The sequence below is a fragment of the Trachemys scripta genome, chromosome 12 (genome assembly GCF_013100865.1).
Source record: "Trachemys scripta elegans isolate TJP31775 chromosome 12, CAS_Tse_1.0, whole genome shotgun sequence".
Lineage (NCBI taxonomy): Eukaryota > Metazoa > Chordata > Testudines > Emydidae > Trachemys > Trachemys scripta.
In genome coordinates this window covers 35,133,411-35,149,597 of record NC_048309.1, presented here as the reverse complement: position 1 = coordinate 35,149,597, position 16,187 = coordinate 35,133,411, and the positions used below count along the sequence as shown (strand labels likewise).

Here is a 16,187-nt window from a genome sequence, read left to right as displayed (position 1 = left end):
GGTTTAGTCTATTATATTATAAACTAGTACAGGTGAGTCTATTCTATTATAGTCTATTCAACTAGTACAGGTGGGTCTACACTATTCTGTTCTAAAGAGGGACAGATGGATCTATTCCAAAGTTTTCCAAAGGGATTAAAAAAAAACATTTCACAGGAAATTTCAAACATATTTTGTTTTGTTCTAATTGAAAATAAAAACAAATGTGAAATACTGAAATTTCTCATGAAACAGAAATTTGGAGTGTCCATCAGCTCTATAAATAGACTCAGATTTTCAGAGACACCTAGGGGGTCTGGATGCTCAACTTTCCTTAACAATTAATGGAAATTGGGCATCAAAATTCCCTTGAAAAATGCCTTCCCTAACCATAGTTTGAGAAAGTCCCAAACATGGCACAGCAGCCTTCTCCTCCTGTTCCCCTCTGCACACCCTACCTAAGGCCTTAGTATAATTGGAGTCTCTGTGCCAATCCTTTTCCAGTACTCCATGAAGCAGCAACAATAACCCTGGTTTGAATTCTAGACATGATATTCTTCCTGTTCATACATCATGTGTCCACCCACCTTTAATTATAGACATGTTCCCTGCTGCCATCCATCTTCTGAGTGAAATCCAAGGCAGTGGTGAATCACTTATAAATCCCTGAATAGCTGAGGCCAAGTGTCATAAACTGGGCTGTTTGTATCCAACTCACTGAGACAATGTAAGACCACTATTAAGCCATGTCCTCAGCTGATGTCAAGCAATGTAGCTGAGTTGACATCATGGAGCTATGCTGATGTAAAAGAGCTGAGGAGCCAGCTCATTGATTTTGTCAGTGTTTGTCGGTGTTATTATTACCAGAGCTCCCATAAACTTCAGTCCATGCACCCTAACCTGAACTCCACCCTCTCAGCCTCCCTTTCTTCATGCACCCGCTCACCAGGTGAGTTGAGCGTTTAAGAGGGAATGGGCCCATACCATCTGTACCTTAATAACAGTCTATCAATGGCACCTGATGGGGGCATCTGGTCTTTTTTAAAGCACCATAGAGGAACAGGAAATAGGGGAGGAAGCTGTGGCAGAGGGTTGCAGAGCTCAGTAGGCTCCTGCAGGAGATAGACCTTTGACCAAGGGGAGAGCAAAAGTAGATCCTGGAAAGGGATGAAAAGCTGTTCCCAACTTGGAAACTTGAAGATAGACAGAGAGAGAGACCACAGGGGGGAGAGGCTGTGTGCAGTTTGAGACTGGGCTGGAAGACTCTTTTGTGCTTATTTTGAATTTTATGTTAATAACCCAGACCCCAAGGAGGGACACATGAGTCTTAGTGGATTTATTAAGGAACCCCATGGAGGGAAATGGAGGCCAGGCACTGCACAGCTATCCCAAGCCATGAGGGGGCACTCCAGAGGTCACCACACTATTTATATACCCGTTTATCCAATTACCATTTGCTGCCCTATCCACATAATTTGTGGATACTGATATAGTAGAATTTTGTGCTGGGAGGATTTAGTTTGATCCAGTGTGGAGATGGAAGACTGGCACTCCCAGAGGGGCAGAGTTAAGGTTGCAAGAGGAAATCTGCCTTTAGTTTTTCCCTTAACTTCTTTTAAGGCTGCTCGGGATTTTTCACATGAGAGATTCTTCCCTTGAAAAATGCGATTTCATCAAAAATGACATTTCCTGCTGGACAGCTGGGAGCCTGGGAGATGGGCAGACAGCATGGGTATCTGGGCAGCGAGGCAGATGAAGAATCAGGCAGCTGTCAAGCTGAAGTCAACCAGGAGCCTGCTTGGTCTCCAATGAAAATTTCAATTTAATCTACACATTCAATGAAAAGTTCCCATTCTGTCAAAACAGCGTCTTCCAATGGAAAATTGTTCCATAGGATAATTTTTGGGCAGCTCCAATCATTATATTTTAACATATTTATCTCACTGATTGGGTGATGTTCAAATTATTATCAAGGCCACTCAAGAGAAGAAATGAGAATCCAACCAAGAGGTCTTCAGCTTTTCTGCTCAGCCCATTATGTGAGTAAGACTTTGGGTGTAACATTGCATACCAAGCTATAGCATCTCGTCTCTTTCCATTAATGATCAATGGGAAATTTGGGTAAACAAGGAAAGCAGGATTAGGCCCCCAGGACTTCACTGCTTTTAGTGATAAACTATTTATTGCTTCAGATTTACCAGAGCACTCATCCCAGATTAAGCCAACAGCTAACTGATTAGGATACAAGGGGACTTTCTATGGGGCCCTTGGGTTCCACCTCTCAGTCTTATCAAATAGAAGACTTAGAAGTGACTTGATTACAGCATAGATATTCCTTCATGTGGAGAAAGGACCTGGTACTAAAGGGCACTTGCATTCTAGCAGGATAAGAACCAGTAGCTGGAAGCTGAAGCCAGACAAATGCAAATTAGGAATAGGGCACAAAGTTTAACCATGAGGCTTTGAAGGGGGACACTGACCCCACACTGGCTGGAAAGGGGTTAATGAGGGCCAGGAGCTCAGTCATCCCTACCCTGGTACACGTATGAGAGGTCAAACCCTGGAGTGAGGAATTAACAGAGGAAAAGCCCAATACAGTAGGTACAGTAGGGGATGAGCAGGAGAAGAGATGGTTCTCCTGTGCTATCTTGAAGGAAGGCCTAGCTGGTGTCAGAGAAAACCTATAGATTGCATGGAGCAAGGCTGGTCTGTGGACAGGGGCTCTCCTGAAACTTCTGGATATGAGAGCCTCTTTGGGGCAGATAACCTTTGTGTGGGACTTGTATATTTGCTTTGTTCTCCATAACTAATTCTCTTTCCTTCTGGGTCCTGTGGAGCAGTGGGTCCAAGAAGGGGCTGTGAGAAAGGCCTAAGGACAGGCCAAGTTAGAAAGTAGCCCAGGGAAGAAGCAATGGGTGTGAATATACAGAGCTGAGCTGCTTATGACAGGGTCCCTGGGCTGTAACCCAGAGTAGAGGGCAGGCCGGGGTTCCCCTACCAGCCTCCCAGAGTATGATGACATGAAGATCCCCAGAGATGAGCTGGAAGGCCAATAAAGCCTGAAGTCAGGCTGAAGACCCAGTGTGAAGCTGCTGGACTACTGTTGAGCTGAACTGGCTTTACCTCAGAAGGGATGAGATTATATATGATTTAGCTGGAGGGCCGAGTCACAAGAAGTAGACCACTGCAGAGTGGCCAAAGTGACAGTTGGCACGGGGTGCCAAAGAAGACCCTGCTAGGCCATGACCAAACATGAGGAAGCACACCAGCCAGGGAGTCACTCTTCTAGAGAAGATGATTAACTATTGGAAAAAGCTACCACGGGAAGTGGTGAATTCTCCATCTCTTGATATCTTCAGATCAAAACCAGATGCTTTTCTGAAAGTTGCTTTAATCAATCACACTTTATTGGACTAAATACAGAGTTAACTGGGTGAAAAGTAATGTCCTGCTATGTACAGGAGGTCAGAGAAGATGATTCAATGTCCCTGCTGGACTAAGATCTGTGAATCTATGAACCTTCTTCTAAAGCAGTTGGTACTAGCCAGTTTTGAGACAGAAGAGTGGATAAGGTAGATGACTAGCCTCCTCTAAAGTGGCAATTCCTATGTTCCTTAGAACTGATAAAGAGAAACACCTCATTTCACATTAGAAATTTTCCTATTTCCATAACATTTCCTTTGAAGCTAGATCTTCTCCTATCTCCACATTTTTTTCACTTAGGTTAGAATTTCACCTGTTACACTTGTTTGTAAATTCTAAAAATAAATGCAGCATTAACTCTGCCTTTCTGGCAGCTGAAAATTCCCATTAGCAGAAGTTTCCAGGGAGTTGTTGCTCTCTCATGTAATGAATAAGAGGAGGCAGTCACTTTTGGGATCAGGTAAAAGCCAGCAATGCCAAGTAGGAGAATGGAACTGGGGGTCCTCTGTAGAACTCTCAGATCTCTTTACTGAAGTCCATGAAGAAGATGGAGATAGACTCTAGATCCTGTATCGTACTCTCTGAAAGACTGTATGAAGATATCACATCAGAGAGTCCAGATTTTGTTATACCCATTTTTGAGGAAGCACAACGTTTCTCATCAGATTCACAGAAGATAAAGGATGAAGTATACTGTCATGAATAATGTGTAACTGAGATACTGTCTTTCTGCGAGATACACCCTGAAGAGACAATTTTAGACGTACATATTATCTATCATTAATTTTCTAATGCTTTCTAAGTTACAGACGATAAAAGCAACCTTATAACACATGATCTTACAGTTTGCTAAGACTGGAAAAATGTAATTTCTAGCAGATATGAAGAAGAAATAGGCAAGGATTAAAATTAATATTGTATTGTATCTGATATTTACATGGATAGGATTTGTAAACCTGTTAAAATTCCCTAAACAAAGGCATAGAATAACAAACAAACAACTAATATTGTATGCTTAACTAAAACTTTGAATACAAATTCATCACTAAATAAGGCATCAACAAAAAATTCAGAGATGTGTTTGATAAAGAGATAGAATAATAAACCATACAAATGAAGGGCTGGGAAGGGTCTCGAGAGGTCACCTAGTCCAGTGGCTCTCAACCAAGGTTTCCTGTATCCTGGGGGGTACTCAGAGGCCTTCCAGGGGGTACTAAACTCATCTACATCAGTGTTTCTTAACCTGGGGCTTGCAGGCCCAAGGGTGGTCATGGGACAGTTGGCGGGGGGGGAAGGGGGGCACAAAGGCAGGGCTGGCATTAGGAGGTGGCAAGCAGTGCAATTTCCCGGGGCCCCATACCATAGGAACCCCCTGTGAAGCTAAGTTACATGCTTCAGCCCTGGACAGCACGGCTTGGGCTTCAGACAAGGCTCACAAGTGAAAAACAGGCTCAGTATCACACTGAAATGTATCAGAGGGGTAGCTGTGTTAGTCTGGATCTATAAAAGCAGCAAAGAGTCCTGTGGCACCGTATAGACTAACAGATGTATTGGAGCATGAGCTTTCGTGGGTGAATACCCACTTCGTCGGATGCATGTAGTGGAAATTTCCAGAGGCAGGTATAAATATGCAAGCAAAAGTGAGTCGGGCTAGAGATAACGAGATTAGTTCAATCAGGGAGGATGAGGCCCTGTTCTTGCAGTTGAGGTGTGAACACCAAGGGAGGAGAAACTGCTTTTGTAGTTGGCTAGACATTCACAATCTTTGTTTAATCCTGAGCTGATGGTGTCAAATTTGCAGACGAACTGAAGCTCAGCAGTCTCTCTTTGAAATCTTGTCCTGAAGTTTTTTTGCTGCAGGATGGCTACCTTTAAATCTGCGATTGTGTGTCCACGGAAATTGAAGTGTTCTCCTACAGGTTTTTGTATATTGTATATCCTCCCTGATTGAACTAACCTTATTATCTCTAGCCTGACTCACTCTTGCTTGCATATGTATACCTGCCTCTGGAAATTTCCACTACATGCATCCGACGAAGTGGGTATTCACCCACGAAAGCTCATGCTCCAATACATCTGTTAGTCTATAAGGTGCCACAGGACTCTTTGCTACTGAAATGTAAGTACAATACTTACATCCCTATGGATTTATTTTAGAATTGTATGATTCAGTAAGTGTGCTGTGACACTTTTGTATTTTTATGTTGGATTTTGTAAGCAAGTAGTTTTTAAGTGAAGTGAAACTGGGTGTACTCAAGATAACTCAGACTCCTGCAAGGGGTACAGTAGTCTGGAAAGGTTGAGAACCACTTACCTAGCCCACCTTCCTGCGCTGACCATCTAGACCATCTCTGACAGGTGTTTGTCTAAGCTGCTTTTCAAAGTGTCCAATGACAGGGATTCCAAAACCTGCCTTGGAAACCTATTCCAGGGCTTAACTACCCCTAGAGTTATAATATTTTTCTACTATCTAAACTAAATCTCCCTTGCTGGAGATTAAGCTGATTCCTTCTTGTGAGACCCTCATTGGGAATGAAGAATGATTGATTGTTGTCCTCTTTATAACAACCTTTTACATATTTAAACACTTAACAGGTTCCACCACAGTTTTCTCTTCTCTAGACTAAATCTGCCAAGTTCTTTCCATCTTTCCTCATAGGTTGAGTTTTCAAAACCTTTTCTCATTTTGTTGCTCTCTTCTGGATTCTCTCCAATTTGTTCACATATTTCTTATAGTGTGATAGCCAAAACTGGACACAATCCTCCAGGTGAGGCCTTCCTGGTGCTGAGTAGAGTAGAACAATTACCTCCCTTGTCTTACATACAACATACCGCACAACCTGTGGAACTGTTTGCCAGAGGATGTTGTGAAAGCCAAGATTATAACAGGGTTCCAAAAAGAACTAGATAAATTCATCGAAAATATGTCCATCAATGGCTAATAGCCAGGATGGGCAGGGATGGTGTGTCTAGCCTCTGTTTGCCAGAAGCTGGGAATGGTCAACAGGGGATGGATCACTTGATGATTACCTGTTCTGTTCATTCCCTCTGGGGCACCTGGTGTTAACCACTGTCAGCAAACATGATACTGGGCTATCTGGAAGTTTGGTCTGACCCAGTATGGATGTTCTTATGTCTTTGGTTTTACTTGTTAGTATGTACAGGAAGCTGTAAGGGTCATGCAGTCTATCTGCTCCATTTACATTGTGGATAGCATCTTCAAAGTACCATATGGGAGAGAAAATGATGTGTTATTTGGTTGTCTAGCTCCTTAGGTGCTTTGAAAATCTCATCCTGTCACTTAAATTGTATGCCTAAATCCATTAGGCTCCTTTGATAATCCAGGCCTCAATTCTCTCATTCTTATGCATGGTAAATCACTGCATAAGGACTGACCCTGCAAGGTGTTACTGGTAGCTTGTTACAGAGTAAACTTCAGGGATCTTGTCCCAAGGGGAACATGACACCATTTAAACAGCTCTCAAGAATCACTTCTTAGTCTTGGAGTCAGATGAGGAAAAGCTCTTTGCTCCACTCCCAGTGCTAACTGTACCTCCCTTGTCAGATGCAAGTGTTTGGGGTAAAGAAGAGTTGATATCCTGAGGTGCTGTATCACGGAGGTAGATAGAAAGACTAGACAGACAAATCAGTAAGTAGGGAGATAAACTAAGACAACAGAAAGAGAAAAGCACAGATCAGAATGATCTCACCATGTTTATGATCCACATTAAAAAGGCAGGTGAGATGATTTATATTTTATTCCTCTTTAAACTTATTTTATCCTTTCCATTCCAAAGAACCAGATTTTGTCCCTCCTTATCTAGGTGTGGGTCTCTCTACCAAGTCTCATTGACTTCTGCCTGCTCACACAGTGACAAGCTAGGTGAGGTGATATCTTTTATTGGACCAACTTCTGTTAGTGGGACAGACATATTTTTGAGCCACACAGCGCTCTTCTCTTTCATCCACAGAAGTTGTTCCAATAAAAGATATAATCTCACCTGCCTTAGCTTTCGAATATCTTGGGACCGAGACAGCTACAGCTACACTGCGTGCGCACACAGAGTAAGTTACAGCACAGGGGCGATGGTTGGGAACCCAGCTGCTACTTGAATCACCCATCTCTCTCTCTCTCTCTCTCTCTCGGCAGCACTGTGAGAGTTCATTTGGTACACGTTAGCTGTAATTTTTATTTTTGGAGAGTGTGGTGTGTGTGCGTTTTATGGGCCTGGGTAGGAGAAGACACTTAGTTTTAATAAGAATGTAAGAATGGCCATACTTGTTTAGACCAATAGTCCACCTGGTTCAGCATTCTGTCTGAATAGTGGTCCATGACAGATGCTTCCGTGGAGTCAACAGAACATTGCAATTTATTGAGTGATCCATCCCTTGTTGTCTAGCCCCAGCTTCTAGCAGTCAGCAGCTTAGGGACCCCCCAGAACATGGGGTTATGTACCTGACAATCCTGGCTAATAGCCACAGAAGGACCTATCCTCCATGGATTTATCTAATTGATTTTTGAACCCAGTTATACTTTTTGCCTTCCCAACATCCCCTGGTAATGAATTCCACAGGTTGATTGTGTATTATGTGAAAAGGTATTTCCTTATGTTTGTTTAAAACCTGCTGCCTATTAATTTCACTGGGTGACCCCTGGTTTGTATGGTATGTGAAGGGGCAAATAACATGCCCTTGTTCACTTTTTCCACATCATTCATGATTTTGTAGACCTCTATCATGACCCCCTGAGTTGCCTTTTTCCAAGTCAACCGCCATTTTAATCTCTCCTCATATGGAAGCTGTTCCATACCCATAATCATTTTTGTTCCCCTTCAAGTTCAATAGAACTTTTTAGAGGTGGGCCAGCTACAACTGCACAGAGTATTCCAGATATGGACATACCATGCATTTATATAGTGGCATTCTGATATTTTCAGTCTTATTATCTATCCCTTTCTTAATGGTGCCCAACATTCTGTTAGTTTTTTTTTATTTCCACTGCACATTGAGCAGATGTTTTTAGAGAACTATCCAGAAAGACTCCAAGATCTCTCTTCTTAAGGGATAACAGTTAATTTAGACTTCTTTATTTTTTTATATATGGATGGGATCATGTTTTCCAATATTCATTTTATTGCATTTATCAACACTGAATTTCACCAGTCATTTGTCACCCAGTTACCCATTTTTGTGAGATCTGCTTGTAACTCTTCTCAGTTAGTTTGGGCTTAACTATCTTGAGAAATTTTGTATTGTATGCAAACATTTTTGTATGGGTTAACCTTATTTCCAGATCATTTATGTCTATGTTGAAGAGCTGTGGTCCCTGTAAAGATCTTTGCCAGGGGCCAGCTATTTACTTCTCTCTACTGTGAAATTTCCCTTCACACAGAATCTGCCTGTGTTTACCTTCAGATTCTAGTACAAAGTCAACCTCTGTGTTTAGGTATTTGTCTCATGAGTTGATAATGAAGGAATGGTGATTTTCTCTCTAAGGTCATATGGGGAGAAAAATAGATGGGACATTGGAGAGAGCATTGCTTCATTCCCATTTCCATTGAAAACTAATGTCAAAATAACCACTGACGTCTGTAGGGGCAGGATAGATTCTCTTCTATATGTAAAGCCTGATATTCAGACATGCAGAACAGTGAGTCAAATGTCCCATTGAGTCAGAGTTTAAATGACTTACGAACAACAGTCCCATTAATTTTCTATCAGGCCCCTCTTTTAAATTCATGTCACAGTGCTGAAAGAATGTTTGCTGGTCCCATTAATGTCTTCTTGAAAAATCCTGATGATTTTAATAGATATGACTCCAATCATACACTACAGATATTAAATAGTTTTCAAAAAAATGGTCTAGAATAACTGATAAAATATAATAGAGAAAGAGATGCCCAGCAATTGCAAATTGGCCATAGCTCCATTGGGGTCAATCTTCCAGACCCCATGCTGGCCTAACTCAGCTGTAGCTCTGTTAAAGTCATATGGCCAGATTGAAGAGATTGTGTGGGAATGCCTTCATTGCCTTGTGGTTAGAATCCTCACCCCAGATGCAGAAGTCCAAGGATCCAGTAACCCTTCTACCCTGCCTCTTTTATTTTGTATCCAGAGCAGAACAGGGTCAAGAGGAGAGGCTGAGGGAGCCCCCCAGCAGACTGTCCCTTAGTCACAGCTGAGCAGGGTATTTGTGAATACCAGTGGGGCCTGATGCTGGGACTTAGGCATCGAAAGGAGCAGTTAGATGCTCAAGTTCTTTTGTGAATCCAGCCCATTTTGTCAATTTAAAGCACACAAATTCCATCCAGCAGCTCTCTCTCTCAATTTACTCTGTTTTAAACACACCTTTTACAGGCAGGAATAGGCTCTCTTTACAGGCATGCTACTGGTCTGAGGATCTTCACATGTGTTTTCAATTTACTTTTATTAGCAGTGTTAATTAATTTTTTTTCTGGTCTTCCAGATCAAAGATTTCCTAAATAAATGCCAATGGAAAATCAAACCAAAGTCCCTGAATTTATTCTCCTGGGACTTTCCAGTGAACCACAGGTGCAGATTTTCCTCTTCCTGGTGTTTTTAGTTATTTACCTGGTTACTCTGGTTGGGAACATACTGATCGTGCTGGTGATAAGAGCTGATTCTCACCTTCACACCCCCATGTACTTCTTCCTCTTCCATTTATCCTTTGTTGATATCTGCTATTCCTCTGTCACGGTGCCTAAAATGCTGATGAACTTCCTAGCAGAGCACAAAATTATTTCGGTCAATGGCTGCATTACCCAGATGTTCTTCTTTATCCTCTTAGCCGGTACAGAAATTTCCATTCTCTCAGCAGTGGCTTATGATCGCTATGCTGCCATCTGTGACCCATTGCATTACATGGAGATGATGAGCAAAGGAATCTGTGTTCAGCTAGTGAGTGGGGCATGGACTATTGGGTTTTTACAAGCCCTGCTTAACACTGTTTTCATCTTCAAGTTGCATTTCTGTGGGCCCAATCAAATCTGCCATTTCAGCTATGAGCTCCCACCCGTATTACAATTGTCCTGCACTGATACCTTCACTAATCAAGTGGTGCTTCTCACTTCTGCTGTGATACTTGGATCAATCTCCCTCCTCCTCATCCTAATCTCCTACATTCACATCATCTCCAACATCCTGAGGATACCCTCTGCGCAGAGCAAGCATAAAGCCTTCTCCACCTGCAGCTCCCACCTGATTGTGGTTGGTTTATGGTACCTGGCAGCTTTTATCCAGTACACAAAGCCCAGCTCAGTTTCCTCTCTGGCTTTGGATGAAATGTTTTCCATCCAGTACAACATCTTGACTCCCATGTTAAACCCCATCATCTACAGCCTGAAAAACAAGGAGGTGAAAACAGCTCTAAGGAATATATAGGGGAAATTCAAGTTTCTCAAGTAGTGTTGCACATAGAACTGTGGGTAACTAGTGTTTGGGACATTCTCAGCTCAGGTAGATGACTGACAATTCGGGCCAAGTCCTCCAGTGGTCTAAATCAGTGTTGATCCATTGAAGTCAATTGCCTAGATCCCTACTGCATGTAAATCAGCTATAGCTCGGTGGGAGCCTGTGGCCCTGACAGGGAAGGTGAGGCTCAGGTTCAGGCTGTATCAATAGGGCAATTCACTTGTGTATGAAGACCAAATAAATGCTAAAAGGTCATGGTACTTTTGAGCCAATTCACGTATAGGTATACATTAAAGGGAAATGTTAGTGCTATTGTCTTCACTGATCAACTTGTTGATTTGCATTATACTTAGTTAACTCTAGATCAAAAAGATGTACAGTAAAAGTGGTTTTTATCTGGCACTTCACCAGCTGGAAAACTCTATAAACCAGAATTTATGATTTTCGTTGAAATTTCAGTTTATAGTCTGGTTGGTACAGAGCCAGCAGGGGGTTGGAGCAGGGAGGGGGTGCGGGGCACAGGCTCTGGGAGGGAGTTTGGTGCAGGAGGAGGCTGGGGCAGGAGTTTGGGGCGTGAGAAGGAGTGCTGGATCCAGGGGCTGCTCACCTTGAGTGGCTCCCCACAAGCGGTGACCTGTCCTGGCTGCTCCTAGGCAGAGCTGTGGCAGTCAGCTCTGCACACTGCCCCTCTCCCATGCTCCCCGAGCGCTAGCAATGCAACTCCCATTGGCTGGGCACGTGACTATTTTATTACAATGTAATGTGATAATTGCATTGTGCACACCACTAACTACATTGCTTATCAAATAAGGGTTTAAGGACTATAGCAAACAAATATTAATTTCAAAGCAAGGGGTCACTGCTGCTGCCTGAGGTCAATTACTCAAGTTACATTTCCTACTCATCCTCATCAAAGGAAAATCACAAGTGGTTAAAGACCCAGCTGGCTTTGTCAGCTTCTCTTCTGAGAACAAGAATAAATATCTAGTTTAAGGGAGAAATTCTGTATCTCTGAACTGCTTAGATTCTGAAAGGGAGAACCCTAAGCAATTGGACAGAAGTTCCCAAAGCCACTTTGGGAAACCCTGAGAACTTACAGAAAACTAGCAGACATTACATCTCTGCATCATTTGGATTACAAACTAGGACTCACCTCTAATGCATTTTTATCTGCTTTAGCTTCTCAATAAATCTCTCTCTCTCTCTCTCTCTCTCTCTCTCTCATATAATAAATCTTTAGCTAGTTTACTAAAGGAATTGGCAAACAATGTTGTCTTTGGTGAGATCTGGAGTATACCTTGACCTGGGGATAAGTGACTGGCCCTTTGGGGCTGGAAGAACCTATTGTGTGGTGATTTTGGTTTTAATAACCTTTCATCACAGAAGTCCAGTTTGTCTGGGGGGTCATGGAGACCGAATGTCTAAGAGGACTGTCTGTTGGCTTCATGGTGAGCTAATACAGTAATCCAGGAACACATATTTATTTACAGTGATCCAGGAGCACATATTTATTTCTGGTTTGGTTAAATCTAACTATAGAGTAGACCATCAGTTGAGGAGTGTCTGCCCAGTTATGACAGTCTGACCTGAGACTGGCACTCACAGTTGTGACCCACACCAGACACTGTGACAGAGCCAATGGGTCTGATCTTCAGCTGAGGTAGATTAACAAAATGATCTAGGTTTGAACAGGAGAGATTGAGAGAGACCCACATTAGGATATCCCATAACCCAGTGATAAGGGCACACCGGTGGGAGGGGAAAGATCCCTTTTTAAATTGTTTCTCCTCATCAGCTTGAAGCAGGGGTCTCCCACATCCCAAATGAGAATCCTAAATGCTGGGATAAAAGTTATGCCAGAGCTCCTCTTCCTAATTCCATCTCCTTATTGTCAGAAAAAAAACAAATGGATATAAATGGCCATGAACAAATTCAGGCTGTAAACGAGAAGAAGGCTTCTCACCATCCGAGGGGTACAGTTCTGGAACAACCTTTCATCAGGAACTGTAGGGGGATACAACTTAAATAGCTTTAAGAGAGAGATCGATAAATATATGACTGCGTTTCTTGTGATGGTGGGGGGTGAGGGGTGGGGGGCAGGGCTCAGCAGCCCTGGGGCTCACTTCTGGCTTATGTCTCAAGTTCTAAAAGCTCATGCTTCAGGGTTTTGGGTCAGGAAGGGGATCAACCCCCGGCAATGTATATTAGGAGGTGTGAGGTTTTTGCCTCCTTCCTTTGAAATATCAGTGATGGGCACTGCTGGAGATGGGATACTGGATGGAGTGGGCCAGGCCTCTGAGATGGCACCCAGCATTCTCTTGCTCAGATGTTGCCTGGGCTGTTCTTGCTCACCTAATCAGGGATCAAGAACTAGCTAAGGACACAAAAAATATCAGCTAATTTTTAAAGAATATCAGAAGCAGGAAGGCTGACCAAAAACCAGTGAGGACACTGGATGATCAAAATGCTAGAGGAGCACTCAAGGAAGACAAGGCTGTTGTGGAGAAGCTAAATGAATTCTTTGCATTAGTTGTCACTGCAGAGGATGGGCTGGAGAACTCCACACCTTAGGTGACAAATCTGAGGAACTGTCCCAGATTATTATTATTATTAGAGGAGGTTTTGGATCAAATTGATAAATTAAACAGTAATAAGTCACTAGGACCAGATGGTATTCCCCAAGGATCCTGAAGGAACTCAGATGTAAAATTGCAGAACTACTAACTGTGATATGTAACCTATTACTTAAATAAGCCTCTGTACCAAATGACTGGAGAATAGTTAATGTGACACCAATTTTAAAAAAGGCTCCAAGTGTGATCCCAGCAATTACAAGTCAGTAAGCCTTACTTCAGTACCAGACAAATTGAACTAGAGTAAAGAACAGAATTGTCAGACACATAGATGAACATGATTTGTTGGGGAAAACTCAACATGGTTTTTGTAAAGGGAAATCATGTCTCACCAATCTACTAGAATTCTTTGAGGTGGTCAACAAGCAGGTGAACAAGGGGGATCCAGTAGATATAGTGTACTTAGATTTTCAGAAAGTCTTTGACAAGGTCCCTCAGTGAAGGCTCTTAAGCAAAGTAAGCTGTCATGGGATAAGAGGGAAGGTCCTCTCACGGATTGGTAGTTGGTAAAATGATAGGAAATAAAAGGTAGGAATGAAAGAAAGGTCAGTTTTCAGAATGGAGAGAAGTAAATAGTGGTATCTCCCAGGGGTCTGTACTGGGACCAGTCCTGTTCAACATATTCATAAATGATCTGGAAAAAGGGTAAAGGGTGTGGTGACAAAATTGCAGATGATACAAAACTACTCAAGATAGTTAAGTCTAGGAAGACTGCGAAGAGCTAAAAAAGAATCTCACAAAACTGAATGACTGGGCAACAAAATGGCCAATGAAATTCAATGTTGATAAATACAAAGTAATGCACATTGGAAAACATAATCCCAGTTATACAAACAAAATGACGGGGTCTAAATTAGCTGATACCACTCAAGAGAGCGATCTTGGGAGTCATTATGGATAGTTCACTGAAAACATCCACTCAATGTGGATACTTGTTGCAGGGAATATTTGACAATATGGTTGTTTGTTTGAAAAGTGTGAATTGGGAGTGATTTGTTCCAGGGCCTTGAGTGGTTGATTGGAGGAAAGGCTTTGAGCCCAGGAAACTGCTTTAAGCCAAAGGCCTGGTCTACATTATGAGTTTAATTCGAATTTAGCAGCGTTAAATTGAATTAACCCTGCACCCGTCCACACAACGAAGCCATTTATTTCGAAATAAAGGGCTCTTAAAATCGATGTCTGTACTCCTCCCCGACGAGGGGAGTAGTGCCGAAATTGATATTGCCATTTCGAATTAGGGTTAGTGTGGCCGCAATTCGATGGTATTGACCTCTGGGAGCTATCCCATAGTGCACCATTGTGACCGCTCTGGACAGCAATCTGAACTCGGATGCACTGGCCAGGTAGACAGGAAAAGCCTCACGAACTTTTGAATTTCATTTCCTGTTTGCCCAGCGTGGAGAGCATCAGTGACCACAGAGCTCATCAGCTCATGGAGTCCGATAATAGAAAAAGAGCACCAGCATGGACCGTTTGGGAGGTACTGGATCTGATCGCTATATGAGGAGAGGATTCAGTGCTAGCAGAACTACGTTCGAAAAGACAAAGTGCCAAAACTTTTGAAAAAATCTCCAAGGGCATGATGGAGAGAGGCCACTATAGGGACTCAGAGCAGTGCCACGTGAAAGTTAAGGAGCTCAGACAAGCCTATCAAAAAACAAAGGAGGCAAATGGTCGCTCCGGGTCAGAGCTGCAGACATGCCGCTTCTACGCTGAACTGCATGCAATTCTGGGGGGGGCACCACCACTACCACACCTCTGACCGTGGATTCCGAGGTGGGGGTAATCTCAGCCACACCTGAGGATTCTGTGGATGGGGAAGAGGAGGAGGAGGAGGAGGAGGACGAGCTTGCGGAGAGCACACAGCTCTCCGTTCTCCCCAACAGCCAGGATCTTTTTCTCAGCCTGACTGAAGTACCCTCCCAACCCTCCCAAGGCAGTATCCAAGACCATAACCCCATGGAAGGGACCTCAGGTGAGTTTACCTTTTAAAATATAAAACATGGTTTAAAAGCAAGCGTTTTTTAATGATTACTTTGCCCGGAGGACTTGGGATGCATTCGCAGCCAGTAGAGCTACTGGAAAAGTCTGTTAACGTGTCTGGGGATCGAGTGGAAATCCTCCAGGGACATCTCCATGAAGCTCTCCTGGAGGTACTCCAAAAGCCTTTCCACAAGGTTTCTGGGCAGTGCAGCCTTATTCCATCCTCCATGGTAGGACACTTGACCACGCCATGCTAGAAGCAAGTAATCGGGTACCATTGCATGACAAAGCCTGGCAGCGTATGGTCTTGGTGTTTGCTGGCATTCAAGCAACATCCGTTCTTTATCTCACTGTGTAATCCTCAGGAGAGTGATATCGTTCATGGTAACCTGGCTGAAATATGGAAATTTAATTATGGGGACAGAGGTGGCCCTTCCTACTGGGCTGTTTGCCTGTGGCTAAAAAGAAATCCTTCCCTGCAGTTAGCCAAGCGCGGGGAGGGGGGGAATTGGTGCTAAGCTTTTCGCGTTTGGCTAGCAAGGATCTTCCCTGATACCAGCCACGCAGTGGGGGGAGGGGTAAAGCGATCATCCCAGATAATTCATGGGGGGGGAGGGTTAGTTTGGTTTCTGCAGGGATCTTCCCTGACAGGGCCGGCTTTAGCAAGAGCGGGGCCCGATTCCTGGGGGTGGGGATTGCTGCAAGCCCCGCTCCCAGGAATCGAGCTGCGCCGCGGGT

The 16,187-nt window shown here is 43.3% G+C and overlaps 1 protein-coding gene across 1 annotated transcript; it reads left to right on the top strand.

The window, feature by feature from the left end:
• Positions 1-9,888: 9,888 nt before the first annotated feature.
• Positions 9,889-10,803, top strand: LOC117885911 (olfactory receptor 5A1-like). Its single transcript, XM_034787456.1, has one exon. The coding sequence runs from the start codon at positions 9,889-9,891 to the stop codon at positions 10,801-10,803; it is 915 nt and encodes a 304-aa protein (XP_034643347.1).
• Positions 10,804-16,187: the final 5,384 nt, after the last annotated feature.